Source organism: Vicugna pacos, chromosome 11 (genome assembly GCF_048564905.1).
Source record: "Vicugna pacos chromosome 11, VicPac4, whole genome shotgun sequence".
Taxonomy (NCBI): Eukaryota; Metazoa; Chordata; class Mammalia; order Artiodactyla; family Camelidae; genus Vicugna; species Vicugna pacos.
In genome coordinates this window covers 51346709-51373867 of record NC_132997.1, presented here as the reverse complement: position 1 = coordinate 51373867, position 27159 = coordinate 51346709, and the positions used below count along the sequence as shown (strand labels likewise).

The following is a 27159-nucleotide window of genomic DNA, read 5'->3' as shown; positions in this document are numbered from 1 at the left end:
TGTGCCTTCCCTGGTCTCAGAGTGGAAAAGAAAACCAGGTCCAGGGCTAGGTCCAGCACTCACACTTTCAGTATACCCAAGCCAGCACAGCACCCGCCCCTCTCACCAACCCGCCCACGCTCCAGCCACGGTGCCCAAACTTGACATTCCCCCCATGCTGCCCACTCCTGACTTCCTCTCCTGACTTCCCCTACTCTCTCCTTTGCTTGTTCAGGTCCTGTCTGTCCCAGCAGCGTCCCACAGGCACTATCAGAAACTCTCGGGTGATTGTTAAAGATACATATCTTCTGTGTTCACCCCGCTACTGGGTGACACTCTCTAGGTATCCGAATTTTCAACAAGCTCCTCGCTGAATCTGAGCACTGCTGGGCTTGGATGGTAGGTAAGCCTGAGTCTGAGTGTTCTGCTGCCCAGCTGGGTGCCTCTGGGCTGTCATTCAACTGTTCTTGGGCCTCAGTTTTCTCTTCTGTAAAACAGAGGTAATACTGCCTCCGTGGGTGGCTGTATGGACCAGAAAAGAATCAAACACCCAGCGGTGTCAGGCAGATACCGTGGCCCTCAGGACCGCTGGGCTCACGGCTGACGTTCAAGCCCCACTCACCTGCTGGGTGCGGCCTTCCCTCATCTGCTCTTTCCCCAGCTCGTAATTAATCCTTCTCTCCAGCCTGCTAGAGGACTTAATACCGGCAAAAAGATGCTCCTGCCTGCTTTGTGTTACCGCTCCTTACCTACTTGTGTCTTCCCAAAGACTATGTATGGAGGGCTGGATGTTTGCGGCTGAAACAAGTCACTCCCTTGGCACCCCCCACAGCTGGCCCCCAGAGGCTGGCTTGGCAGAGTGAGCCTTCAAGCTACACGGGTAGAACCGGGGGGTCCTGGGAGAGGGCCTGCGTCTCTTCCTCCAGGACAGGTGATTGTTTAATCACCAGGCCCCCTCTGGTCTCCACTGGCCTCACCTGGGAGGACAAGTGGCTGAATACGAGGGAGCAGTTCTGGGAACAGAGGGGCAGGTGAAGTGTGCAAAGCCCACCTGTAGGGTAGCTGTTGCCTCTCTTGCGATAGTTCTTGAACTTCCTGGAGCTGGTTCAGGAGTTTTTCTGCTGAGATGGAGACTAGGGGCTGGGGAAGGAGCTGTGCCACTGCTGTCTGCAGGAGCCCTAGTGCCATGTCTTTCTCTGTAAGCAAAGCCGGGGGAGAAATCCTCAGGGCCAAGACTCTAGCCCCCATCCTGCTCCTAGAGGGGATGGGCCAGAGGCAGGGCCTCCAGCTCTTCTGCCCAATGGCAGATCTGTAGCCATCTCACATTCAGCCCACAGGAGGTCCGCACTTCTCTCTGGCCCCTCTGTGTGCAGGGTGGCTTGGCCTTCCACACCTTTCTCTTGTGTACCTTGGTCTTGGTCCACCTGCCACAAGACCCTCAGGCCCTCTGGGAAGCCTGCTGGGGACCCGCCCTCCTTCCTCTCCCTCCACTGTCCAGTCCAGGGAGCCTTCCCAGTCAGCTCTCCAACTCCCATCACTCCTCACCCTCCCACTTAGATACACCCTCCACCCACTGTCCCATCATGTGTGTGTGTGTGTTTCATGTGTTCGTGTGCAGATGTATGTATGTTCTTATGTGCATATATTTGCATCTCTGTGCATGTGTTTCCTATAGTGGTAGGTTAGGGGCTGTGTCTGCTAAGTATGGTCTTTGAATGTCTCTCTCCCATGTGCTGAGGTCTGTGGTCAGCGTGGAGGAGGGGTCCCCTCCAAGGAGTGGTGTGGTAGAATCCTGCTGAGGAATGGGGAGGGAGCAGTGATGTTGTCTAGTTGGAAAAGGTTAGTTTGGGGCTCTAAAAAGGAGGAGGGGCTTGATGTAAGGCCCTAGGGTGGGAGCCGAGTGACATCTGAGTCCTGCAGAACCAGAGGACACAGCCCTCGGCAGCCACCACTCAGATCAGGTTCTTGGCCCCAGACTGTGTCCTCACCCTTGGGGGGAGCGTAGAGTAGCCAGAACTGGATAGCATTCAAGGAGTCTGTTTGCAGGATTTGAGAAAGGAGCTCTAGGATCTGTGGGCAGGAGGACAGGCCTGGGTCAGTGTGGCTGGATGGCCTGTTCCACCCGGCAACACAGGCCCTCCCCACCGAAGTGGCCTCCCAGCGCCACATGATTGGCTAGACTGGTCCCCACGGTGGTCCCTGCCTCCCCTCTCTATGGACTTCACACTTCGTAGAAAGCTTTCTCTCCCCACAGCCCTGGAGGAAGATTCTTAACCTCGTCACTGGACAGATGAGAAATCTGAGGCCTCAGGAGAGGAGGGTACCTCGCAGGGATGCTGTGGCAGAACTAAGCCTCAGAATCAAACACTTGGACCCCTCATCCCTACTTGGGCTAGTGGTACCCTAGAGTCCCACAGTGGGAAGGCAAGGTCAGAGTTGGCCCTTCAGCTCCTCAGAGACGCACCGAGTCCTGAACGCCCGGGTCCTTGACGTGGGGATTTCATGGACCCCATGGGCCTCCCCTCCCTGAAGTTCCCAACTTCAGAGTCTGGAGATGTTATCAAAGAGGTGGGGTGATCCCCATGGGCAGTCTGAGGGTTGGGGCCGGCTGGTTCTGCGTCTGGCTCAGCCGGAGCCTCCTTCCCGCCCAGTGCCATGTGCTCTTCGTCCCCAGATGCCTCCTTGGCCTCCTTTGGCATCTTTGCATCTTCAAGGCCCTTTCCCACCTGTGTCCTCCAGTGAAGGATCATTGGCAAGAGATCCAGCTCTGTCTTGGAAGGGCTCTGGAGTCTCCCTACGCCGGGCTGCTGACGGTGGCTGTGGCTACGTGGGGCTGGGGCCCTTGGTGGGAGCTGGGGCCCCTGGAGTCCTAGGAAAGCGGGGTCCTCTCAGCAGTCAGCATTCAGTCTCCTCAGGAACCGAAGACACCTGTCAGTGCCCAGCAGGCCTGCCTTATCCCTGGCAGAGGGGGAACTGGGCCAGGCCTTTCCCCAGGCCTATGCCTGCTAGGCTGCCCACCCTCACCCGCAGGTACCCCCCCCCCCCCACTGAGGTGACCTCAGCCCCCATCTGCCCGGGGCTCTTCTCCATATCCAACTTACCTGCCCTGTGCCCCCTCCCCACAGGGCCCGAGAACCTACTTCCAGGCAAGGTGAGGCCGCCCTATGGTGGAGAAAGTACTGTGTTCTAGTCCCTGTTAGGCTGCTCCCTCTCTGGGAACCTGGGCCACAGGATGTTACCTGGCAGGGCCTCAGCCACCCCATCTGTGGAATGGGGATCCTGGCCCTGTCTGCTCTATCCATTTCATGAACTGTCATTAAGGCTCCAAGGGGACTGCGTGCTTTAAAGCGCTGGTCGCAAGGAAGGTGTTAAGATGCTGTCACTGTCTGGCCTCTCCTAGAGAACATGTGCTCCTTTTAACAGGGACTCTCACTGCCCTCGCCCACCTGCATGAGTCCTGCACGCCTTTCCGGCCTCCATGGGAAACTCGAGCACGGAGGAGGGGGCTTTATGCTTTGCCACAACACAGACCAGACCCCTCCAGAGTGTGGGGAGGTACCAGCCTTAAAGGCTTCAGGTGCATCATGCAGGGTATGAGGATGCACCATGCAGGACCTTCATCTCTGTGCATCTGATTCCACCCGTGTAGCTCCCTTCCTTAACTCATGAAGTGCCTCAGCTGGACCAGACCTTGTGATAATCTCTCCATGCTCCCAGTTTGGCTAAATCATGGAACTCAGGTTCTGAGAGGGGACAGGGCTTAGAAAAGAAAAGGCTCACACAGAAACCCAGAGGCAGCTGGGGATTGGAATCCAAGCTCCTGACTCCAAGTCTGGGGTTTTCAAGTCTTACAGTGTCAGATGCAAGGCTCCATGGAAGAAACCATGCTTGAAAGCAGTTTGTAAGTGTCCTAGGTAGATTGCTGGGAGCTGGGGAGCAGGGACCACCATGTGTTCTGCCTTCAGACTAGGGCTTCTGTAGGGTCTGCAGCCCTCAACCTTCTCAGGACCTCACCAGCAACTCCTGATCCTGCAGGATGAAGGTCTGGACTCCTCCATCTCCGCTCGAAGGGTGGTTTCGTAGGCCCTGGCAGGAATGGCGGCGGGCCATTGCCCGGGTGGAAGCAGGTATGAGCCTACCAGTCTCTGCTGAGTACTTTGCTCCCTGCTCCCGCTGAGGCTTCTCCTTCTGCTGGGAGAAAAGCAACCAGAGACTCCAGGCAGCAAGACAGAGAGAGGCAGAATGAGGAGAAAGCAGAGGGAAAAAGAGGAAGGGGAGGCCAGGGACCTAGGATGTCAACCAGGCCAGCCCCACTCTGTCCTAGACCCCTCTGGCCAGCAGGGGGCCCTTCCATTATAGTCACTGCTCTTCCTGCTGGAACTTCTTTGACTCTTGGCTGCTGGCTGCCCACTGTGGTCCTCAGGTGGTCCTTGTACTTCCTCCTGGGCAGTCCCTCCCTGCTGCCCCTCCCCCCAGCCCATCAGAGATTTGAAAACAGTCTCATGCACCAAGCCCCTCACTACCTACCTTAATTCTTAGCTCAGCTGCCCCCAGGTCTGTCCCCCACAGCTTGGCATCCTTTGCCCTGGGAAACCCATGCCTGAGCCAGACCTCTGGGCACAGGGCCTGGGACCTCCTGCCATTGCAACTCCAGTTAAGACTGGTAGTATCCTTCTCCCCATTTTAGAGATAAGAAAACTGAGACCTAGCCAGCTTAGCTGAGTTGCCCTGGGTGTCACAGCAAGTTAGCTGCAGAGCAGGGATGAGACCTCTGCTGCCCCAGACAAGGGCAAGACTGGACTCAGCCACAAAGGGCCAGGCCTGTTCTAGGACCAATTCCAACTACCTTCAAGCTGCCTCCCACTTGTCTTTACTGGTTTATCAGCAAATAACACCCAGGAGGCCACCCTCATCCTGTTTGAAAACCTTCAGTGATCTCTACCCCTTATCAGATTAGACACTAAACTAGCATTCTGGCCCACATCATCCATAGTTGGCCCCCTGCCCACCTTCTCCCTCACTGCTGCCCACTTACACCCTATACTTCAGCCCTCTGCTCTCTAAAGATGTCCTGCCATCTTCCAGCTTCTGAGCATTCGTGCTGTGAGCCTCCTTGGATTTCTCCTTTGACGTATGTTCTGTCCTCTGAGCCCTTACTATGACCCTCTCCCTGGGTTGCATTCGGTTATGTTCATTGGCCCCTCCCCGTGCCAACAGCAGCGCCTCACAGGAGCCTGGCTCTGCTTCCAGTCAGCTTGAATCCATGTGAAATGGGTTTAGTTATAAAGGCACGGATCCATTTCATCTCTTTGCAGACAGCTCCTTTGTTCTGCACCCACCTTCTTGTTCTTCAGCTCATTCTCCTTGGTGAAGATGGCCACCCGGGAAGCCAGGTCTTTCAACTCCTTCTTCCAGGCCTCTGAGAGGAGGGGACAAGAGCTGGCCAACTGGTATCTGGGGCCGATCTCCCTGCCCTCCCTGTGGCCCTGGGTGTTGGGAGGGCTGTAGGTGGAAGAGCCTCCTGTCCTCCCGGCCGTCCTGCTGTGCATCTTAAAGGCAAGGGTAGTTTCATAGGGGAGGTGGTGCCCTTAAGGGAGGGAGTAGGAGTCACACCATCGGTGCGTGGGTGGGTGGATACTGGAGGGGGCTATTGTTGATTGCTCTAGCCTGTGGGAAAAGCTGGAGAACTTTTGGCTACAGGTGCCAAGATATTTGTGATTGAATCTGGCTTTGCCTCTTTAGGAAACTGAAGCCAGGACTGAGATTCAGTCCATGTGCTATCCCAGTTACTAAAGTATTGAGTGACTCCTGGCAAGGTTGTTAAACAGCCCTGCAGCAAGCCTTTAGATCCCGTCTGCCCCTTCCCCAGGACCCCTTCCCCAGCCCTTAAGGGAAAGAGTACTGCTTGGCAAAGTAGAGGCTTCTGAAGTGCTGCCCCAGCACTGTCTATGCCTGATTGTTCTGACTGGCTGGTGCCTGAGCATACAAGTTACTAAATACAGTGTTTCCAATATCGCTTCTGTCTAGAGGCGTAAGTCACATGACTGTTGCCCAAATCTGCTTGTCCTTGGCTTGTTATTACTCTTCAGACACTTCATATCCGAGCAGGGGCACATTTCTGAGGACTGGGGTGGGATAATGGGGAATATGGAAATGCAGCTGCTCGAGAAAATAAGGAAAATAGTAGGGTACCCTCCTGGACCCCCCAACCTAAGAGCAGCGGTCCTTCCCAGGCGCGCACCCAGCCAGGCAGCCCGTGGGGACATGTATAACCCTCAGGGAGAGGGGGTGTGACCCAGGTACCCACCAGAAGGAAGCCGAGGGTCTCGATTGGACTGTGGGTCTCCAATGGGGACAGAGATGGTGGGCATCCCGATCAGATAGCGAGATAAGAGTGTGGCTTGAGGAGAGGCAGCCAGAGAGAATCCGTCCCTGACGACACACACAGGCTTCCCAGTGAGATCTGTGAAGGGTTCGAGGCTGTGGGAAGGGGGCCTGAGTGGATCCCAAGAACTCTGGGAGGCTGGGAGGCTGGGAGGCAGGGGGAGCGCTGGCCCCGCTTCTTCCAGTAACCACAAGCCCATAGGTGGCTGGAACTGATAGGGCCTCTGCAATCACTGAGACTTTACCCCTGGGGACATTTAGAATGGCTTAGGATCACATGGCAAGTCAGGCAGAGCTGAGACCAGAACCTGGGCCTCCTGGGACCCTAGTCAGGGGATCCTTCCTGTTTTCTATGACAGCAATGAACTGCAGGTGTGAGCACACAGAGGCAGGCAGCTTAAAGAAGGGGGCATGGGGGCAGGGGCATTCAGCCACAGTCTGTGACCGCAGGGGCCTGGGCTCAAATCCCAGGGAGCCAGGCCCTCTGGATAAAACTTGGTGCCATCTGTCAGCCTGTACAGGGCTGAGTGCATGGCAGCCTGGAGGTGGTAAGAGACAGTTACACGTGAGGCCCCTCCTGCTAAGGTGATAGGATATCATCGTTAGATAGTCAAGCTTGGAGGAACAGCTTGGTTAGGACTTAGCGTGCTTGCTCACTCTCTCTTTCCTGAAATACTCTCCTTTGGGGCCAGGACCCCTCGCTCCTAGCTCACTGGCCGCTCCTCTGCTGCTTCCTCTTCATCTCCTCAACCCCTTAGCCTTAGGGTCCCTGGGTTCATCCCAGGTTCTCCTCCCCTGCATCTGCACGGTCCCCTGACAATCCCACCCAGGTGCTTCAGACACCCCCTGACTCGAGTGGTTCCCACATCTGCAGCTCTGACCTGAACTTTGGACCTGGCTGCCTGCTCAGCACCTCCTCCTGGATGTCTGAGGGGCACTTCATGTGTCCCATCTTCCAGTCTCAGACCAAACCCCTAACTCCTCCTCACCATCCACTGGCACCTTCTGTTGGCTCCTCTGCAACTCTGATTTTCTAGTTACTCAGGCCAAACACCTGGGAGTCAGCCTGGCTCCTTTCTCCCTCTCACACTCCATTTTTAATCAGTCGGCAAATCCTATTGGCCTTAAAGGAGAGCAGGGCCACTAACTCTTCCACTGCTACCTCCCTGGCCCAAGCCACCATCCATTCAGAGGCTGATAGATCACTTCTGTCTCTTCTTTGCTCTCAACCTTCCAATGGCTCCCACCTGACTCACCGAGATGGCTTAATGGTGAGCTCCAAGATCCACATGATCGGGGCTCGCGCTGCCTCTCTGATGCCTCTCCCTCCTCCTCCTTACTCTGCTCCAGCCTCACTGACTTCCTTGCTGTTTCTCCAACGGAGCCAGGATGCTCTTGCCTCAGGGCCTTTGTACTTGCTGTTCCCTCTGCCTGGGACACTCTTCCCCCTGACATCTACGTGGTTCGTGCCCTCTTCCTTTATTCTTTGCTCAGATGTCATGCTACTGGTCAGCTCTCCCCCTACAGCCTTGGCACTTAGCACATTCTGACACACTTTATCCATTTCCTGTCCTTTCCCACTGGAGAGTCAGGGACTGTCTTGTTCACTATCACATCCCCAGGGCCTAAAAAAGTATATGACCCAAACTCACATTCAGTAGATATTTGATGGGTGAATGGCTGAGTGGATGAAATGGCCTGAGTTAGAGAAGGAAGTGCAGCTCTGGAGCAGAATATTCACCTCTTTTTCTGATTTGTAAAATGGGAGAATTGGCAATGATGTAAATCCTGTAGGGCCATGCTGTCTGCCCTTGGAACCCCCCAACCTGCCCCCAGCCCCAGGTTGAGTCTTGGCTTGGCCAAGTGCTTGCAAGTGGCCAAGCAGCCCTGTGGCCCTGACCAAGTCCCCATCCTCTCTGGGCCTCGGCCTGGAAATGAGCTGGTTCCTCCCTTTCCAGTTTTCCAGACCATTTCCCACCCCCACCTGCCCGGCCCCAGCCTACCCCAGCCATACCTTGGACGTGGGTCACGTGCTGGGGGTGCGGATGGTGCCGGGAGAAGAAGGAATGGTGGCTGAGACGGCCGAAGCGGTAGGCACCTGGGGTTTGGGGCTTGGGGGTCCTCGGCGCCTCTCGGATCAGCTCAAGATCCACGATCCCTGGGATCATCAGTTCTCTCTGTGGCCCGCCGTCCCTGTGGCTTCTTGGCCTGTGTCCTGGCTTCTTCTCAGGTTTCAGCTCAGGCCTTGGACTGAAGGAGAGGGTCAAGGAGAAGCTAATGGAGCCCCCTGGCAGCGGTGCCCACCCCAGCGTATTCCAGAGTCCATTCCTGAGATACTCTGAAATCTGATTTCCAGGATTTTACCACTACCCCCAACCCCATGGCACCCAAAGCTGGGCCTCCCCCAGGGTCCTTTCCCAGCTGGTGCAGTCCAGCTTCAGGGAGCCTTCTGTCTTCTGAAGATGCCTTAGCATGGAGCTAGGATCCATCTGAGAGAATTCAGGTAGAATCCCCTATCACCTGAGTTTTCTCCCAGAAACCATTTCTAAAGCCAGAAAGAGAAGCCACAGACCCACCTACTTGTCCAAATACCTCGGTTGGAGCAAAGACATATTATATACACCCCAGCACGGGCCTCTCCCCAAGCCAAACTGTTGGCGGCCCAGGGGAAGCCAGCTATAGGCTGTCACCCTCCCCCAATGCCCTCAGGGGCAGTTTTGGTCCAGATTCAGCATCCAAGGGCCAAAGCTGGTGCCAAGGCCAGACTAGGCCAGTAGGCCCTTCCCCTGTGGGGGCCCCTCTCTGGAGATGCAGAGCTGATGGCTGATGAGGGGACTAACAGGGTTGCGTCGCTGTAGGGAAGCTTCAAGCTTTTGCTTCGCTTCGCTTCGCTTCACTGGAGACAAGCCATCTCAGGTCCTCTGTCCTCCACCCGCACCCTTTCCCTCTCCTGAGAACACTGCACCTCTGCCCTGGGAGGAAGGGGTGGAGTCAGTCCAGCAAGGATCCAAAAGTGGGCTGCTCTCTGCCAGGGGCCTGGTGGGACCACCTGCCTGCTCGCTGTCTGCTTCCCGGTCCGGTGGCCCTGGCTGAAGGGAGTCCCTCTGGAGGAGTATAGATGGACTCTGGATATGCTAAGCAAGGCATTTTGCCCCAGGGCCCTCTGAGGATTTCGCTGATCAGGCCCCTGAGTTTCCTGTTCCGTCCTTGATCTGTCCATAAGGGATCTGGGACTTAAAGAAATAAAGCAAACCTTCTCTGAAAGTTGCTGTTTCCTGGACTCCCCTACCCACAACTGAAAGAGGAAGTCATCCCCTGAAATCCCCTGGAATTTCTGTGTTTCTGCCCCTCTGCCACCACCCCTCCCCCCACCAAGGAAGGGCCCAGCCTGTGACCTGTGCTAACTCAGGCCTGAGAACCCACTGGAGGCCTGGCTGATGGCGGGGGAATGACTCTTGGACCCTCAGTCTTTTGAGTTCCTTTGTCTTCCACCCTGCTCCGTCTACCTCCTTGGTCAGTAGAGATGGCATTTGGGACCTTACCTCATCAGTGGATGTTCCCCCAGTTGGGTCCTCACTTCCGTAGCCATTGTAGGGTCTCTAACAGAGTAATGACCAGTGCACTTGATACTAGTGTTGAGGATGGGTAACAGGAACTCTCATAGACTGGTGGTGGGAGTATAAACTGGAATAGACACTTTAGGGGGAGAAAACTGGCAGTATCTTATAAAATTGAACATTTGTCTGCTGTATCACCCAGCAGTTCCTCTCCCAGATATATACCCAAGAGACACTCTTGCAGATGTGCAACAGGGGTATGTGTAAGAATATTCAAACCAATGTTCAAATTAGCAAAAATCTGGTGACAATCCAAATATCCAATGGCAGAAGAATGGATAAATATGCTGTGGTCCATTCAGACAACTGGACATTATATTGCAACAGAAATGAATGAACCACAGCTACATGCAACAACATAGATCAATCTTATAAATGTAATGCTAAGTCAAGGAAAGCAAGTTGCAGAAGACCACATAGCCTGAGATCCTTTTTAAAAAAAAAGTTCAAAAGCAGGCAAAGTGATCATGAACATGTGATAAAGCAAGGGAAAAAAAGCAAGGAAATGCTAAACACGAAATTCAAATAGTGGCTATTTCTGAGGGCAGATGGTGAGAGGAGAGGGGAGAGGAGCCCATGTGATGTGTGGCTGGTGGTATTCTAGTTCTTGGTTTGGGAGGGACATTTACTGGTGTTCATTATATTACTCAGTAAACTAATGAAATGACATGGATGAAAGATAATAGGTATTAAAGCCAAGAAATGTGATTAATCCAAATCTATCGATCTGTGTGTACATATAATGCTGGGGTTGAGACAGGAAATCAGTGCCTTCTGAGAATTAACCCTCTGAGTCCTAGAATCTGCAAGGGACCCCAGAGATTCCCCCCGGGCCAGCTTTCCATCAGTTTAGGGTGGAGGGGATTGGGCAGCACTGCCTGAGATCAGAGAAGGGGAGAGACTTTGAGAGCACACATCAAGGAACCAGGCATCCTGACTCAGTTTCCTGATCTTTTTTCTAAAGAGAAAGTCAGTTGGCAGGGCATCCTTGGAAGGAAACTTTGGACGTCCTTGACGATGGGGGCTAGGCTCTAGGGCACTTAAATGCTGCAGGGCTGAGGACAGGGCATTTGGAAGTCCCAAGCCCACTGGCCTATAGGAAAATGACTCGTTAGAATAGAGACTTTCAAATACTTTTGACTATGACCACAGTAAGAAACTCATTTTTACATCATAACCCAATTCACGCATGCGTGTGCACACGCTTGTGTGTATATATGGAACAGAAACAATCTTACCCTTGTTATATATGATGCCTACTGATATTTTCATCCTACTTTTTGTTTTCATTTTGTCAATGTTAGATGTGGCCCATTAAATTGATTTTATGAGCCACTAATGGGTCATACCCTACAGCTGTTGTAAAGAGAGCAGGAGGGACTCTAGCAGGCCAGGCCAGGCTGCTCTGAGTCTGCCCCGTCTCCCTGCCCTCTCCCCGGGCCCCAAGCCGGCCAGGCACAAGGGGCCTGAAGGCTCATACCAATTCAGAGAGACAACTGTCCTTTCCCCATCTTGGCCCCTCTAGGCCCTCACTAGGCCCTGGTCTGACTCGAGTATCCGTTTCCTCCCCTGTGGAGATCCCTGGACTCACTGAAGAAAGTGGCCGCTATAGAGTGTGGGTGAGTAGCCCTTGCTGCCTGAGCAGGAAGGAGCAAGCGGACATGTCAACAGGAAGCCTCGTCAGTTCTGTGGGTAAGCCTGTCGCTTTGTGACTGCATCAGCCAGTGGTTGCTAGGTTACCTGTCCCACAACTCCAGAACCACTCCCCAGCACCCGTCTCCTCACCCCCACCCAGCTCCTCTTACCCTGCCCGAAGGGGCAGGCAGGGCTCACTGAGGAATCGCTCACTCTCCCAGCCCCCTCTCTGCTGCCCATTCAGTGCTTTCAATGGGGACCAGGGGGTAGAATGAGAATCAGGGGCTGGTTTCAGCCAGCGAGCAGCAGGCAGAGGGAGAAAAACTGGCCAAGAAGTTCGGTTGGATGGGCCCCAGCTCTTTCAGCCAAATCGGGCTGTCTGCCACCATGGAGCGGTCTGCCTCCGTGCATCCTATTTCTGGGGGTTGCTTGGCAGGGACTGTCTCATAGATGGAGAGGAGGAGGCCGCCTACATGATCCAAAGCATCCCTGCAGCGCTGCTCTGCAGGATAGTTGGGTGGGAGGCCCCTAGGCTTTCAGTTGGGCCATGATTTCAGCGGGATTCTGACACTCCCTACATGTGCCCCTTGGGTAAGTTGCCTGTACTGCCAGAGACATGGAACAGTGGTAAGAATGCTTGGTTCAGATCAGCTCTACTTCCTACCGGTGCAGCCTCAGACCACTTACATGATGTCTCTGAGCCTCAGTTCCCATGTCTCTGGAATGGAGATGATACTTGCAGTTACTTTCACAGGATTTTTGAGAATAAGTGACTTAATAGACTTGAAAGTGTTTAGAATAGTGCCTGGCACCAAGTATGATCTCTTATGTTATTACCTTCTCTGAGCCTGTAAAATAGGCTACAGTCACCCACTTCTGGGGTTGTTCTAAAGGACAAACGAGCTAATGGAAGTGAAGCACCTAGTCATATGCCTGGCTCACAAGATGCTCAAAAATGGTAATCAGAATAGTCACTTTCTCGGTATCTTGATGGAGGATGGAGGGGGATGGGATGAGTCCTCAGCCTGAGAACCACCTTAGGTAATTCACTGTTTCTCCAAGGCTCAACTTGGACAGCTGTACAAAGGGGTCAGGATAATCCTTCGACTGACCGCAGGGCTGCTGAGGGTGTAGACAGACTCTGTAAATAACGGAAGGGTTTGCAGGTGGTGCTTGATGCTGTCCTAGGAATGAGGCTGCTGGCACTCAAAACTGATGGGGGTGGGCCTGTTCGAGGGTCTTCCTTCTCAGCCCCCCTGGCTTCCTGTCAGTGGCCGAGGCTTCTAGACTCCTGTCCTCCGCTAGGGAGGAAGAGCAGGAAGGAGGCTAGCTAGAGGCAAACCCAAGTCCTTCAAAAGTTCTGCCCATCCCCACTGAGAGGTGGGGCCTCAAGCCACTGTCCTTGCCCACAGGGCTTCTCCATTCACACAGGTCAGCATGTTCCCCCTTTAAGGTCTGGGCTTGTCTCTGCAGGAATGAGGTGACCCCTTTGAAACCATTTGAAAGCTCCCACTTGCATGCTTCTGGGAATCTTGGTGGCTACTGTGACAAACAATACTATGTTTGAAAGAAGAGAGGGCTTTCTTCCCTCCTGACCAGCCCCTCCCTGCTTGCTGCTTTCAGCTCACTTGGAAGATTTCCCACAATGTGACCTGACACAGCCGAGAGTCAAACCCACTCTCACCCTCCCGCTGCGCCTCCCAGCCCTTCCACTGTACTGTTTAGAACTGAGCACCCTCTCTACGTGCAGATTGCAGCTTTGGGATTGAAGTGGGTACTTTAGAGAATGCCTTCAACATTGGTTTGTAAGGTTTATGAGAGAATTGAGAGGAAACCCTTCTGACAGCTCTTTTATGGGACATCAGAAACGGGAGAGATTCTGTCTGCCTGGAAGTGATTTGAAGTACAGTCCTCCTGCCGGGATGCCTCAGTTATAAGGGACGCAGTATTGAATTTTATGGAATACTTCGTACGTGCCAGGCACTGTGCTAACTTTTTAAAATATATTGTCTCATTTAACCGTATAGATGAGGTAGTTGATGATCAGAGAAATTCTTATATGTATTAAAAAAATACATTCTCCCCTCTGTGGCTTGCTCTTCTGTCCCCAAATGCAGTCTTTTGATGGAGAGAAATTTCTAATTTTAACTTAGTATAATTGATTCATTTTGTCCTTAGTAATGAATGGCGTTTGTGTCTTATTTGAGATCTTTGCCTACCTAAGGTCATGAAGATATTTTCTCATTCTTTTCTAGAAGGTTTTCTATTTTGCCTTTTGCATTTAGATCTATGATCAATCTGGAATTGGTTTTTGGGTATGTTGTAAGTTAGGGCCAAGAGCCATGTCTTTTCCCATATAAATACCAACTTGACCAGCACTATTATTTAAAACCTGTCCTTGTCCTGCTTCTCTGTGGTGTCATCTTTATCAAAATTCAAATGTCCAAATGTGTGTGGGTTTGTCTGTGGACTCTGTTCTTTTCCAGTGCTCTATTGGTCTACCATTCTGCCAGTTTCAAATGCATCTTGGTGCCTAGTGGTAGAAAACTTCATCAGGGAACTCTTTTTTTTTTTTCCTCTTCCACTCTTGAGACTTCTGACACCAGCTGTATGGGAGTTTTTCCCATACCAAGCATTTCTCCACTTCAGCAGACACCAACTGGGTATCCTACAAGTTTAACTTAATTCTGACACTAGCTACCCAGAGACAGCATCAGACCCCACAGGTTAAGGGCCCAGTCCCACAAGAATGCCCCCACTTTAGGGAGACTGAAACCGAGTCCCCCTAAAACTGAGTTCCCTTACCAAGTTTATGATTAATTTCTCTATCCAAAACTTTATGCTCTTTCTTGTCCCTTCTGACCTCAGTCCTGTGCTAACTGAACACTAATCAGCCCGAGTCAGATGCCTAAGATTGCTGTGGTTGATAACATCACTGATGTACTAAAACTGCTATCGTAGATACCCTTAACTACAAACTTGGGCTGTTTCCCCAGGACAAGAATAGGCCCTCGAGCTGTGGACCACTTGGCCAAGAGAATCATAAACCAGAAACCTCCTGACTCCCGAAACTGCAGTTACAGAAATGTCACATGATAATTAATCCCAGCCTCTTGTTCTTCCCTTTTCAATCATCTCTAACTCAAAGACCAAATGGCATGGGTCTGAGGATTGTCTTTCACTCCCTTGCCGATCGCACTACAATAAACCCTCATTTTGCTGCAGATACCCGCTGTCAGAATTTGGCTTTCTGCGCCAGGGGCACACGAGCCCCTGCTTGGTAACAACAGCAGCCTCAGGTTCTAGTTGTCACCTGTACTTCTGACTGACCAGCGTTAAATTGAGGTTCTCACCATCCCCTCCTCGGGTTTGAAAGTTTGCTAGAATGGCTCACAAAGCTCAGGTAAATATTTACCTGTGTTTACTACTTTAGTGTGAAGGGTATTATAAAGGATACAGATGAACAGCCAGATGAAGAGGTACATAGGGCAACGTCGCTGGTGCAGGAGTGTCTGTCCCCGTGGAACTGCGGTGTGCCACTCCCAACATGTGGTTGTGCTCACCAACCTGGACGCTCTCCAAACCCCATCTGTTTAGGTTTTTATGGAGGTAGGTTTTTATTAGGTAGGAATGGCTGATTAAATCTTTGGCCTTTGGAGACTGATTCAAAGGCCAGCCCCTCTCTCCTCCCTACTCCCTAGGTCAGGGGTAGGGCTGAAAGGTTCCCCTGGCAACCAAAGGTTGCCGCGTTAACCTAAACTCAGGTGTGATTGAAAGGGCTAGTTATGAATAACAAAAGACACTTTCATCTCTCTTGTCACTTAGGCAATTCCAGGGATCTTAGGGGCTCAGATTGGGGGTGAAGACTAAATAGATGTGTATTCCTTATTCTAAATCACAATATCGCAGATTTACAGCTTTGTCTTTTAAGATTTTCTTCTAGTTCCTTTGCCTTTCCATATAAGTTTTAGAATTATCTATATCTACAATTTTTTTTTGTTAGGACTTTATTATTTTTAACTGATTTTTTTCCTTCCAGTTTTGTTGAGGTATAGCACTGTGTAAGTTTAAGGTGTACAGCATTATGATTTGACTTACATACATCGTGAAATGATTATCACAGTAACATCCATCATCTCATACAGATAACAAACTTAAATAGAAAAAAATGTTTTCCTTGTGATGAGAACTGTTAGGATTTACTCTCTTAACAATTTTCATACATAACAAACAGCGATGTTAACGGTATTTCTCATGTTGTACATTACATCCCTAGTACTTATTTATCTTATAACTGAAAGTTTGTACCTTTTGACTACCTTCATCCAACTCCCCCTGCCTCAATCCAACCACAAATCTGATCTCTTTTTCTGAGTCTGTTTTTGAAGTATAATTGACCTACAATGCTATGTTAGTTCCTGTTATACAACATAGTGATTTGATATTTCTATACATTTTAAAATGATCACCACAATACTAGTGATGGTATGTCACCGTACAAACATACTACGTAGCTGTTGACTGTATTCCCCAGATTGTACATAATTGTCTTAATTATTTCCTCTACATACATTTAGAACCATATCAGAAAGAGTTGTAATTTTTGCTTCAACAGTCAAACATTATTTAGAAAACCTGTAAGAAGTAAATGGGAAAGCCTGTTTACTCATAGTTTTTGCTGACTGTGTTCTTCCTTCCTGATGTTCCAAGTTCTTCTATTATTGTTTCCTTTCTGTTTAGAGAACTTCCTTTAGCCATTCTTTTAGGGCATGTCTGCTGGTGACAGACCATCTTAGTTTTCCTTCATCTAAGAATGTCTTAATTTCCCGGCATTCCTGTAGGATATTTTTGCTTAGGTGTAGGATTCTGGGTTAACTGTTTTTTTTTTCATCACCTGAAAAATACTGTGCCACTTCACTCTGATCTCTGTGATTTTCTGATGAGAAATCTGCTGTCATTCTAATTGTTTTGTTTTGTTTTTTCTTCTTCCTTACGGGTAAGGTGTCGTTTTTCTCTGGCTGCTTTTAAGATTTTTTTTCCTTTAGTTTTAGGAGTTTAATAATGATGTGTCTGCCTGTGGATTTCTTTGGCTTTATTCTGTCTGGTTTGTTCCGCTTGTTGAATCTCTATGTTTATGTTTCTTGCCAAATTTGGGATTTTTCAGCCATTATTTCTTTGAGTTCTTTTTCAGCCCCACACTCTTTCTTTCTCCTGTTCTAGAACTTTGATGGCACAAATGTTAGATCTTTGGTTATAGTCCCACAGGCCCCTGAGGCTCTGTTCACTTTTCTGTTGTTGATTTTTCAGTCTAGTTTCTGTGTTTCAGACTGGGTAGTTTCAATTGTTCTATCTTAGAGTTCATTGATTCTTTCTTCTTCCTCCTCTTATGCTGTTGAGCCCATCCACTGAGATTTTAGTTCAGTTATTGTATTTTTCAGTTCTAAAATTTCCATTTGGTTCTTTATAGCTTCTATTTCTTTGCTAAGGCTTTCTATTTTTTCCCCCAACTTTTTTGAAGTGTGTTCCTAGTTGCTCAGTGAAGCATTTTTTATCATGTCTGCTATAAAATCTTTGTCAGATAATTCTAACATCTGTCACTTTGTGGTTGGCATCTACTATGCTTTTCTAGGACTTTTTGTAAAGCAGCCACATCTTCAGGTTTAGAGCATGGCCTATGTCTCTGGAAACTATAGTGATACAGGATATCTTCTTTTTCTTGTCTGATATTGCACTGAATTTGTTCATTCTCTCTCTCTCCTTGATCAAAACTGCCAGGGTTAGGGTAGTTCAACATATGCAAATCAATCAATGTAATACATCACATCAACAAGAGAAAGGACAAAAACCACATGATCATCTCAATTGATGCAAAAAAAGCATCTGGTAAAATTCAACACCCATTTATGATAAAAACTCTCACCAAAGTGGGTATAGAGGGAACATATCTCAACATCATAAAAGCTATAGATGACAAACCTACAGCCAGCATAGTACTCAATGGTGAAAAACTCAAAAGCTTCCCACTAAAATATGGGACAAGACAAGGATGCCCACTATCACCACTCCTATTCAACATAGTCTTGGAAGTCCTAGCTACAGCAACCAGGCAAGAGAGAGAAATAAAAGGGATCCAAATTGGAAAAGAAGAGGTAAAAGTGTCACTATACGCTGACAACATGTTACTCTATATAGAAAACCCTAAAAGGTCCACACAAAAACTACTAGAGCTGATCGAAGAATTCAGCAAGGTAGCAGGTTACAAGACTAACGTTCAAAAATCAGTTGCATTTCTTTACACTAACAATGAATCAACAGAAAAAGAAAGTAAAGAAACAATCCCCTTTAAAATAGCACCTAAAGTAATAAAATACCTAGGAATAAATCTAACCAAGGAGGTGAAAGAATTATACACAGAAAACTATAAACCACTGATGAAGGAAATTAAAGAAGACTTTTAAAAATAGAAAGATATCCCATGCTCTTGGATTGGAAGAATCAATACTGTTAAAATGGTCACACTGCCCAAGGCAATCTACAGATTTAATGCAATCCCTATCCAATTACCCAGGACATATTTCACAGAACTAGAACAAATCATAATAAAATTTATATGGAACCATCAAAGACCTAGAATTGCCAAAGCATTACTGAAAAAAAAGAAAGAGGCTGGAGGAATAACTCTCCCAGACTTCAGACAATACTACAGAGCTATAGTCATCAAGAAAGCATGGTAAAGACAGCACCAAAAACAGACATATAGACCAATGGAACAGAATAGAGAGCCCAGAAATGAACCCACAAACTTTTGGTCAACTGATCTTCGACAAAGGAGGCAAGAATATACAATGGAATAAAGACAGTCTCTTCAGCAAATGGTGTTGGGAAAACTGGACAGCAGCATGTAAAGCAATGAAGCTAGAACACTCCCTTCCTTACACCATACACAAAAATAAACTTAAAATGGATCAAAGACTTAAACATAAGACAAGATACAATAAACCTCCTTGAAGAAAACAAAGGCAAAACATTATCTGACATACATCTCAAAAATGTTCTCCTAGAACAGTCTACTCAAGCAATAGAAATAAAAGCAAGAATAAACAAATGGGACCTAATGAAACTTACAAGCTTCTGCACAGCAAAAGAAACCTAAGCAAAACAAAAAGACAGCCTACGGAATGGGAGAAAATTTTTGCAGATGAAACCGACAAAGGCTTGATCTCCAGAATATATAAGCAGCTCATACAACTTAATAAGAAACAACCAAATAACCGAATCCAAAAATGGGCAAAAGACCTAAACGAGCGATTCTCCAAGGAAGACATACAAATGATCAACAGGCACATGAAAAAATGCTCAATATCACTAATTATCAGAGAAATGCAAATCAAAACTACAATGAGGTATCACCTCACACCAGTCAGAATGGCCAGCATTCAAAAATCCACAAATGACAAATGCTGGAGAGGCTGTGGAGAAAAGGGAACCCTCCTACACTGCTGGTGGGAACGCAGTTTGGTGCAGCCACTGTGGAAAACAGTATGGAGATTCCTCAAAAGACTAGGAATAGACTTACCATATGACCCAGGAATCCCGCTCCTGGGCATATATCCAGAAGGAACCCTACTTCAGGATGACACCTGCACCCCACTGTTCATAGCAGCACTATTTACAATAGCCAAGACATGGAAACAGCCTAAATGTCCATCAACGGATGACTGGATAAAGAAGCTGTGGTATATTTATATAATGGAATACTACTGAGCCATAAAAACCAACAACATAACACCATTTGCAGCAACATGGATGCTCCTGGAGAATGTCATTCTAAGGGAAGTAAGCCAGAAAGAGAAAGAAAAATATCACATGAGATCGCTCATATGTGGAATCTAAAAAAAAACAAACAAAAAAAACCAAACAAAGCATAAATACAAAACAGAAACAGACTCATAGACATAGAATACAAACTTGTGGTTGCCAAGGGGGCGGAGGGTGGGACGGGATAGATGGGATTTCGAAATTGTAGAATAGATAAACAAGATTATACTGTATAGCACAGGGAAATACATACAAGATCTTATGGTAGGTCACAGAGAAAAAAATGTGACAATGAATATATACATGTTCATGTATAACTGAAAAATTGTGCTCTACACTGGAATTTGACACAACATTGTAAAATGATTATAAATCAATAAAAATGTTATATTGTTAAAAAAATTAATTAATTAAAAAAAAACTGCCAGGATTGTTTATTTTTTATGAGGTTTTTTTTCCCCCCAAAGAACCAATTTTCAGTTATTTTGGTTCTCTTATTTCCTTTCTTCCACTTTCTTTGGGTCTAGTTTGTGTTTTTATTATTTCTTGATGTGGATACTTAGGTCATTGACTTTACATTTCCTTCTTTTCAAATATATATTTAAGGCCATAATAGCTGCATCCCACAAAATTTTCAAGATTATAGGAGATAAATGCTACCTTAGTTTAGTTTTAATTTGTACTTCTTTAATCAATGATCTTTTCATATGCTTAAGTGCTATTGTTATGTGTAACCTGCAGTCTCTGTTGATGTCCTTTGTCCATTTTTCTGTTGGTTTATTTGTCCTTCTTATATGGATATATGGATTTATATATTAGAGAGATTATCTCTTTGTAATATGGGTAATTAAAATTTTTTTTTCTAGTGTATTGCTCTTTTGGCTGTGCTGTGAACTCAGGTTTTAGGTTCCTCTCTTGCTGAACTGTACTCTGCTGAGGGTTTACTCATCTACTTTTGGAGTTCAAAAACCCCCTCTGCTTTGTTGGGCTTTCATTTATCCCCATGAAAGGTCCTCAGAACAGAGGCCAGAACCACAGGGTCTGGACACAGTTAGACCTGCCATTCTCTAGCTATGTGAACTATGTGACCTTAGATAAGTTTTGACACCTTCTAGGCCTCAGTTTCCTCATCTGTAAATTAAGGATAATTATCCTGCCATCCTTATGGGGTTGTTTGATGCTTAAATGAGATAAGGCACATATAATCACCCAGCACAGTGCCTGGCTCATAGTAAAGACTCGATGCATGGTGTATTTTTCTTATTGTTTACCAAAATCACACAAACATTTCATGAATGGCTGCTGTGTTATCTTGGTGCTATTTCTCGTCAATGTACAGGAGAAAATCCTGTGATCACATGCCCTTTATCTCACCTGCTATGTCTTTCTGCTTCATACATGGATTCTGGATTGTGGCCAGTATTATTGGGTGCTTTGATGAGGGTTGGCTGCTCTCAAAATTGAGTCTCTGCCAGGCTCTTAGGGTTTACCTACTGTAGCATTTCCTGTTCCTCTATTGTCTCATAGTTTGTGTGACTAGCCTTCTGATGGTCTTTTAGAGAAGAGGGGAGGAAAGAAAGGGGCATGACTGGAGACCGCACATGGCTCATCCACCCCACCTGCCTCCCCTAGGATGATCAGTTAGTTGCCTTTTAACCTGTCATCTGAGCAGGACTCACAGCTCTGGAGCTGGCAGACATAGACTGGCCTAAGTCAGCACTCAGGAAGGTTACCCACCTGGAAGAGCAGGCAACAGAGAAGAGGGAATAAACCTGAACTCTCTAGAAAGATCTAAGATCATGGAACCAAACAAGTTTACTACATTCCATCCCTTTTCAACTTCAATGTCCTTTCTTTGACTCCTATCCCAAGTTTTCCCCTCCTACTCTCTTTTGATATCCAATAATTCTTACAATTACTTGTCTCTTGCCTGCAAGCCTATAAGCTTCAAGAGGTTACGTGGATGTATTTCTGTTGTACTAATTCATCAAACTCTTTCTGCAATGCCTGGTGCCCAGTAAAGTATTCATTGCATGAATGAATAGATAGATCAGAGTCTAAAGTAGTTATCCTGGTCGTTCATCCTCTATATGCCTGAATCCTTGCCTCAGAATTCCTGCCTACTCTATGCTAGTATTCGTCAGCAAAAACAGCTCTAGCAACAGGGAACTCTACTGCCAAAGGCTGCCTGTTTATTTTCTGTGTAGTCCTGTTGGCTAGAAAGTTCTTCTTAACATTGAACTGAATTTCCTTGAAGCTTCCAGTCAATGTTCTTATTTTATTCTTATGGTCATATTCAAGTCTAGACCCTCTTTGTGATGATGGCTCTTTACACATTTGAACTTGGTTCTCTGCACCCACCTCTCCTCAAGGCTAATCAGAAAATCATTGATTAGACACATATTTGCTGAATACCTACGAAATGGAAAAGGCTAGAGAACACAAAGGTAAGAAGATATAATATCTGTCTTCAAGAGGTTACTGGTCTTGTAGGGAGCTAGAAAAATGAAGCTAGAATGTAATTAGGACAGTGAAGAGTCCAAGCCCATCTATGAGTCATAGGGAAGGCTCCACAGAGGAGTGGACTACAGAATGTGCTCCCAGTTGGCCAGGGAGAAGAGAATGTTCCAAGAAGAAATGAGAGATTATGCAAAAGTCAGGGGCTATAAGAGCCCATGGCATGTTAATGGCAACTCTAAGTAATTCTGCATGGCTAGAGAGACCAAAAGTCCCAGGTGGCACAAAACAGTCTCGTTTTTACCTGTTGTCCCAGAAGACTTATTAATATGTCTTCAGTCTCAACAGTGTCCCGGATTGAATGATTCATTATATGGTCACTCTAACTGTACCTGGAACATAAAGCCTGAGGGTGAGGTAGAAATGGGGGAGATGAATATGTAAAGAGGCAGAGGCTTATCATCAGAGGCCTGTGAGTCCAAGTTCGAGAACATTCAGTTAATTGGGGTTTGTATGGTCCCTTCCCTTGGAGGTCATCCTCTCCAGATGTAATCTAATCCACAGATAGATTGGTACATCTGCTGATCGATGATCGTGGCTGTGGGTCACCGTTTATGGAAGGCTTATCAGGTACGTGCTTTCCAAATAGCTTGGGGTGCGGCCCAGGCAATCCCTGCTGACCCTTATTCATGCATGTTCTGTAACTGATTCTCTGCCACTAGGCCTTGGTTTTGACTTGTTTTTATGGTTGTGAGGTTGTGTCCTGATACAATATTGGGCAATCCCCTCAGGGCCTTCTGTTCCCAACTAGAGACTTTGGAAGGCTTCCCTGGAGGGACATAGCCAGGATCAGAAGCAGGCCTATGGCTATAAACAACTTGCTTTAAAGGCCTGCAATGATGTGTATGTCAGAGGGACTTGTAATATTCAAACAAAACGAATTTTTAACTGAGTCTAAGATGATGCAACAACTAGGGAGTGTTGAGTTAGCTGTTTGACTGGGCAGCCAGTGGAAATAGTTTGAGCATTTGGAATACTTGAATTACATGAAAAGTGGAGAGTAAGAGTGGATATTTGAAACATGTCCCAGTGGGTGGTTTCCTTTGCAGTGCCCTCTGCACATCTGTCCCTACTGGCAGATTTTGGTTTGCACTCCAAAACTGAGTGTAGCAGTCCCTCAAGCAGACCCACTAGCTGCAGGATGCTTCTGCCCACCAGGAAGCCAGTGGCAGTGGACCCCAGGGCATCTGGAGGCTCCCTCACTGCAGCCACTGCTCTGACACTTGGAGGCTCAGAGGGGATGTGAGGCTCCTAGGAGTGGTCGTGTCACCTCCTTTGTCAACCTACTGAAGTTTGGGAATCTAGGTGTATTAATTACTACGACTGCTGAAACCAAGGACTGTAAATGGGGTAGCTTGAACAGCAGAAGTTAATTGTCTCAGTTCCAGAGACTAGAAGTCTGAGGTCCAGGTGTCGGCTGGACCAGTTCCTTCTGAAGGCTGTGAGGAAGAATCTGCCCACTGCCTCTGTGCTAGTCTTTGGTGTTTTGACTTATGAAAGCATCATCCCCATCTCTGCCTTTATTTCCACATGGTATTCTCTCTGTGTGCATGTCTGTGCCTGAATTTCCCCTTTTTATAAGGATACTAGCTATACTGGATTAGGGGTCTACCTTACCTTCAGCATGACCTCATCTTAAGTAATTACACCTGCAGTGACCCCATTTCCAAAGAATATCACACTCTGAGATACTGAGAGTTAAAGACTTTGGCGTATGAATTGTTGGGGGACATGATTCAACCCACAACACTAGGGTAAGCAGAAACAGCATCAGCATGAATGTAACTGCTCTACTGGTTACTGCCGCAACCAGTTCTACTCTATGGGAAACAGTCAAGTCAGAAAGAATCCCGAGGTTAAGGGGGAGGTACCCCAGTCCTGCTCTAACAGGTTAAAGGTAGAGCCCACTAGGTATAGGTTAGTTTGTCTTGAGCTATGAATGTGACTTCTCCCCTGGGGCTACTAGCCTGAGGTCACATGTGGGAGCCTGCTGGTCAGGGCACAGGTGGACTGTGGCTCTGGGCAGCTGCTTTCAATCTGTTATCTCACTTTACAAAAGTCCATCTTCTGAGCTGATGCCATTGTTCTATCCTAGAACCAACTATCTTCACCCTTTGCTGAGATGAATGCAAAAGCCTTGTGACTGATCTGCCCGTTTGAATCTTCTCCCAGCCATTCTCTATACTCTGTGGAGCAATTGTTTTAAAACACAAATGTGATACAGTCAGCTCCTTGATTAAAACAACCTCAATGGCTGCTTGCTGCTCTTTCATTAAAGTTAAAAATAGTATCTCCTACATGGCCCTGAGGTCTCCAACAGGAGGCTTATCATCTGCGTCCGATCCTCAGTAGCATTCATTTAAAAACAATTCAGTTGGCCATACTCCATTTCCCAAAACGGGGGCTGAATACTGATGTTCACTCCTTGAATACTCACCAGGCTCTACTCTTTGATTTGTGGACTGGTCTGTACGTATGGTATGTATTTGTTTATAAGACAGAACTTCAAAACAGTTGAGTAAGTTGCCCAGAGTTCTGGGAGTTCCTTGGTCATATTCTTCTTTATGACCTTTTAGATCTCTTGACAATCACTATGTAACTACGATTTTTTTTTTCTATTTTGGGGGGAGAAAGATGGAATTAACAAACAGGGGTGATTCAGCAAGTTACATCATGGTCACAAGACAAATTATGCAAATTACAACAAGAACACATCATGGTCCTACAATATTTTTGAGCTCTTTTTGTGCAGAAATTATGCTGGCTTGCTGTTTCCTGTTGCTAACTAAGGATAAAGATTCATCACATGTTGCATTTGCCTCCAGTGTCCAGAGGAGATCAGGAGATGTGATTGCTGTCAGCACTGTGCATTTTTCTGTTCTAGGAAGAGCATCATTCCCCTCTGAGCAAGGGTCTCCGCAACAGAGCTGGGGCAAGCTGGGGCAAGCTGGGGGCAGTGGGCAGCTCCTCTGTGTGTCCCCTAAGAAAATGGGAGTTCTGAACAGCTTGGGCATATGAAAGAAAGGAAGAGCTACCATTTGCAGCAACATGGATGGACCCGGAGATTGTCATATGGAGTGAAGGAACCCAGAAAGAGAGACAGAAAACACATGATATCACTTATATATGGCATCTAAGAAAAGACACAAATGAATTTATTCACAAAACAGAAACAGATTCATAGACATAAAAAACAAACTTATGGTTACCAGGGGAAAAGAGGGTGGTTGAGAGATAAACTGGGAGTTTGGGATTTGCAGATACTAACTGCTACATATAAAATAGATAAACAACAAGGCCCTACTGTACAGCACAGAGAACAATATATTTAATACCTTGCAATAGGCTATAATGAAAAAATGTGAAAAGGAATATATATATATATATATATAACTGTATATATAGAGAGAATATATATATAACTATATATAACTGAATCACTATTTTGTACACCAGAAATTAACACAGCATTGTAAGCCAACTATAAAAAAAAAGAAAGAAAAAGAAAGGAAGGGCTGTCCACAGATGGCTGGAAGCGGCTTGGTGACACCTGGAGGCTGCTTCTACAAGCTCTTTCGCTGGGCTCTGTCTCTGGGGGTGCTGAGACTATTCCCACTGTGTACCACCAAGTAGTCCCAGCAAAGAGAATGAGAATAATTCCCAACGCTGGCAGGCTCCTAGGACATCATGATTTTAAAATTCAGAGATTTTTACCACAAAGTCTGGATTCTTTTGACTTTTTTGGAAAATTGGATTGTTGGCACCTTCTCACTTCCATAGTTTACTTATTCTCTTTGCCTCCTTCCACTAGAATGTAAGTGGCATGAAGGAAGGGAATCTGTTTTGCTCAATTATACATCCCCGACCCAGGATACTGCAACCTGACATTAAATAGTTGAATGAGCCTGAGGCCTACATTCCCAAATGGTAACTCTCACATTACCTGTTTGGGCCCTTGAAGGCATGTGCATCTCCACATCTGCCCTCCACATCTATCTGTCCTGACCTGTGTGCTGGCCTCTCCCTCCCCTCCCCCCTTACTCTTGCCACATTGGCTTTGGTGTACACAGTTCCCTCAGCCAGAACACTCCCTGCATCTTTCTGCCTGATTGACTCCTGCTTATTCTGCCCTCTCAGCTCACATTGTCCTTGGTCCCTCTGCCTAGGCCCATTCCCCTGAGTGTGGAGCATGGAGAAGAACTGCCCTTAGTTTCTGAAAAAAAACTATTAGAGAAAATTTCTTTAATTCTACTTTTAAAGGTATAAAAGCTTTTTCATCTGCTTGCAGAGATGGACGCCCTCTCCTTCTCCCCTGACCCCTGAGCTCAGGATACAGGTGCTGCCCAGCTTTCCAGAGCCCAGCTCCTCTGAGTGAGTCAGCCCTGGAAACCAGTTCTGCAGGGCCAGGCAAGGAGTCACCGTGGGCCAAGATTCATAATTACCCACCTGGTCCTCTGTTTACACAGGACTTCTATTACTTCAGGCCTCTTCATTGTATCCCATCTGTGTCAACACTGAGGGGGAGAGAGAGGAAGCCCAGCCATCCAGGGCATTCTGGCCACACCACTCATCCTCAGTGCAGGGCGAGGATGGACACCCTCTCCAACCAAGTAACTATGTGATCGAGGGCCCCTTCTGGGAACCTGAGCACAGACAGGTGGAGTTTCTAAACAGAGGCTTCTGGGATGTGTAACCCAAGTAAGGCAGAGAGAATTCTAGACTGACAGATTTGGAGAGCAGCTTCCTCTCTCTCTCCAATTCTGAGGTCAGGAAATTGAGATCCAGACAGGGTAAATGGTGCATCCATAGCCATGCAGACTCTGAATCTCAAAGCCAGCACGAGAACCTCTAAGTTTCATTACAATTTCTGGGCCTAGGCTTCTGGAGCTGGAATGTCAGGAATTCTAAGTTCAGTTTCCTCTAGCTGTGGGACCAAGGCATAGAAATTGATGAGAATGGACAGCATTTAGCAAATTTTATCTAGAGGTGTTGAAAATCCAAATCTTTGGGCTCCACCCCTCATTCACAAGGTCTGCAGGAAAGCCCTGACATGAGGACTTTGAAGAGCTCCTTGAAGGTTCTGACGTGCAACACTCGATGGAAAGGACGGGCCTGGACAATGCTTGAGTCTCTTCTAACTTGACAGATATTTGCTGTAGTTATTAAAATGAGGCTTGTGTTAGACTGCATTCCTGTTATCAGTCCTCAG

At 47.5% G+C, this 27159-nt stretch overlaps 2 protein-coding genes across 9 annotated transcripts in view; one reads left to right on the top strand and one right to left on the bottom strand.

The window, feature by feature from the left end:
- TBATA (thymus, brain and testes associated) overlaps positions 1-27159 on the bottom strand; it is a 34526-nt gene that overhangs the window by 1761 nt on the left and 5606 nt on the right. The window contains exons 1-10 of one of the 8 annotated variants that reach the window (XM_072971353.1): positions 16510-16888; positions 15073-15204; positions 8378-8613; positions 6287-6442; positions 5319-5398; positions 3994-4167; positions 3120-3141; positions 2706-2848; positions 1968-2049; positions 1031-1175 (exon numbers count right to left, since the gene is read on the bottom strand). In XM_072971353.1, coding sequence (XP_072827454.1) covers positions 1031-1175; positions 1968-2049; positions 2706-2848; positions 3120-3141; positions 3994-4167; positions 5319-5398; positions 6287-6442; positions 8378-8613; positions 15073-15164 — 1130 coding nt within the window. In that variant the 5' untranslated portion in view covers positions 15165-15204; positions 16510-16888. Of the gene's footprint in view, positions 1-1030; positions 1176-1967; positions 2050-2705; positions 2849-3119; positions 3142-3993; positions 4168-5318; positions 5399-6286; positions 6443-8015; positions 8113-8377; positions 8614-9905; positions 10060-11571; positions 11666-15072; positions 15365-16509; positions 16889-27159 lie in introns of those variants that run through there. The other 7 variants (XM_072971357.1, XM_072971354.1, XM_072971356.1 and 4 more) reach the window with 7 other exon arrangements.
- Positions 11557-27159, top strand: part of SGPL1 (sphingosine-1-phosphate lyase 1) — a 73880-nt gene continuing 58277 nt past the window's right edge. Inside the window, exon 1 of the mRNA XM_072971351.1 lies at positions 11557-11672. The gene's annotated coding sequence lies outside the window, so the exon portion shown is untranslated. The remainder of the gene's footprint in view (positions 11673-27159) is intronic.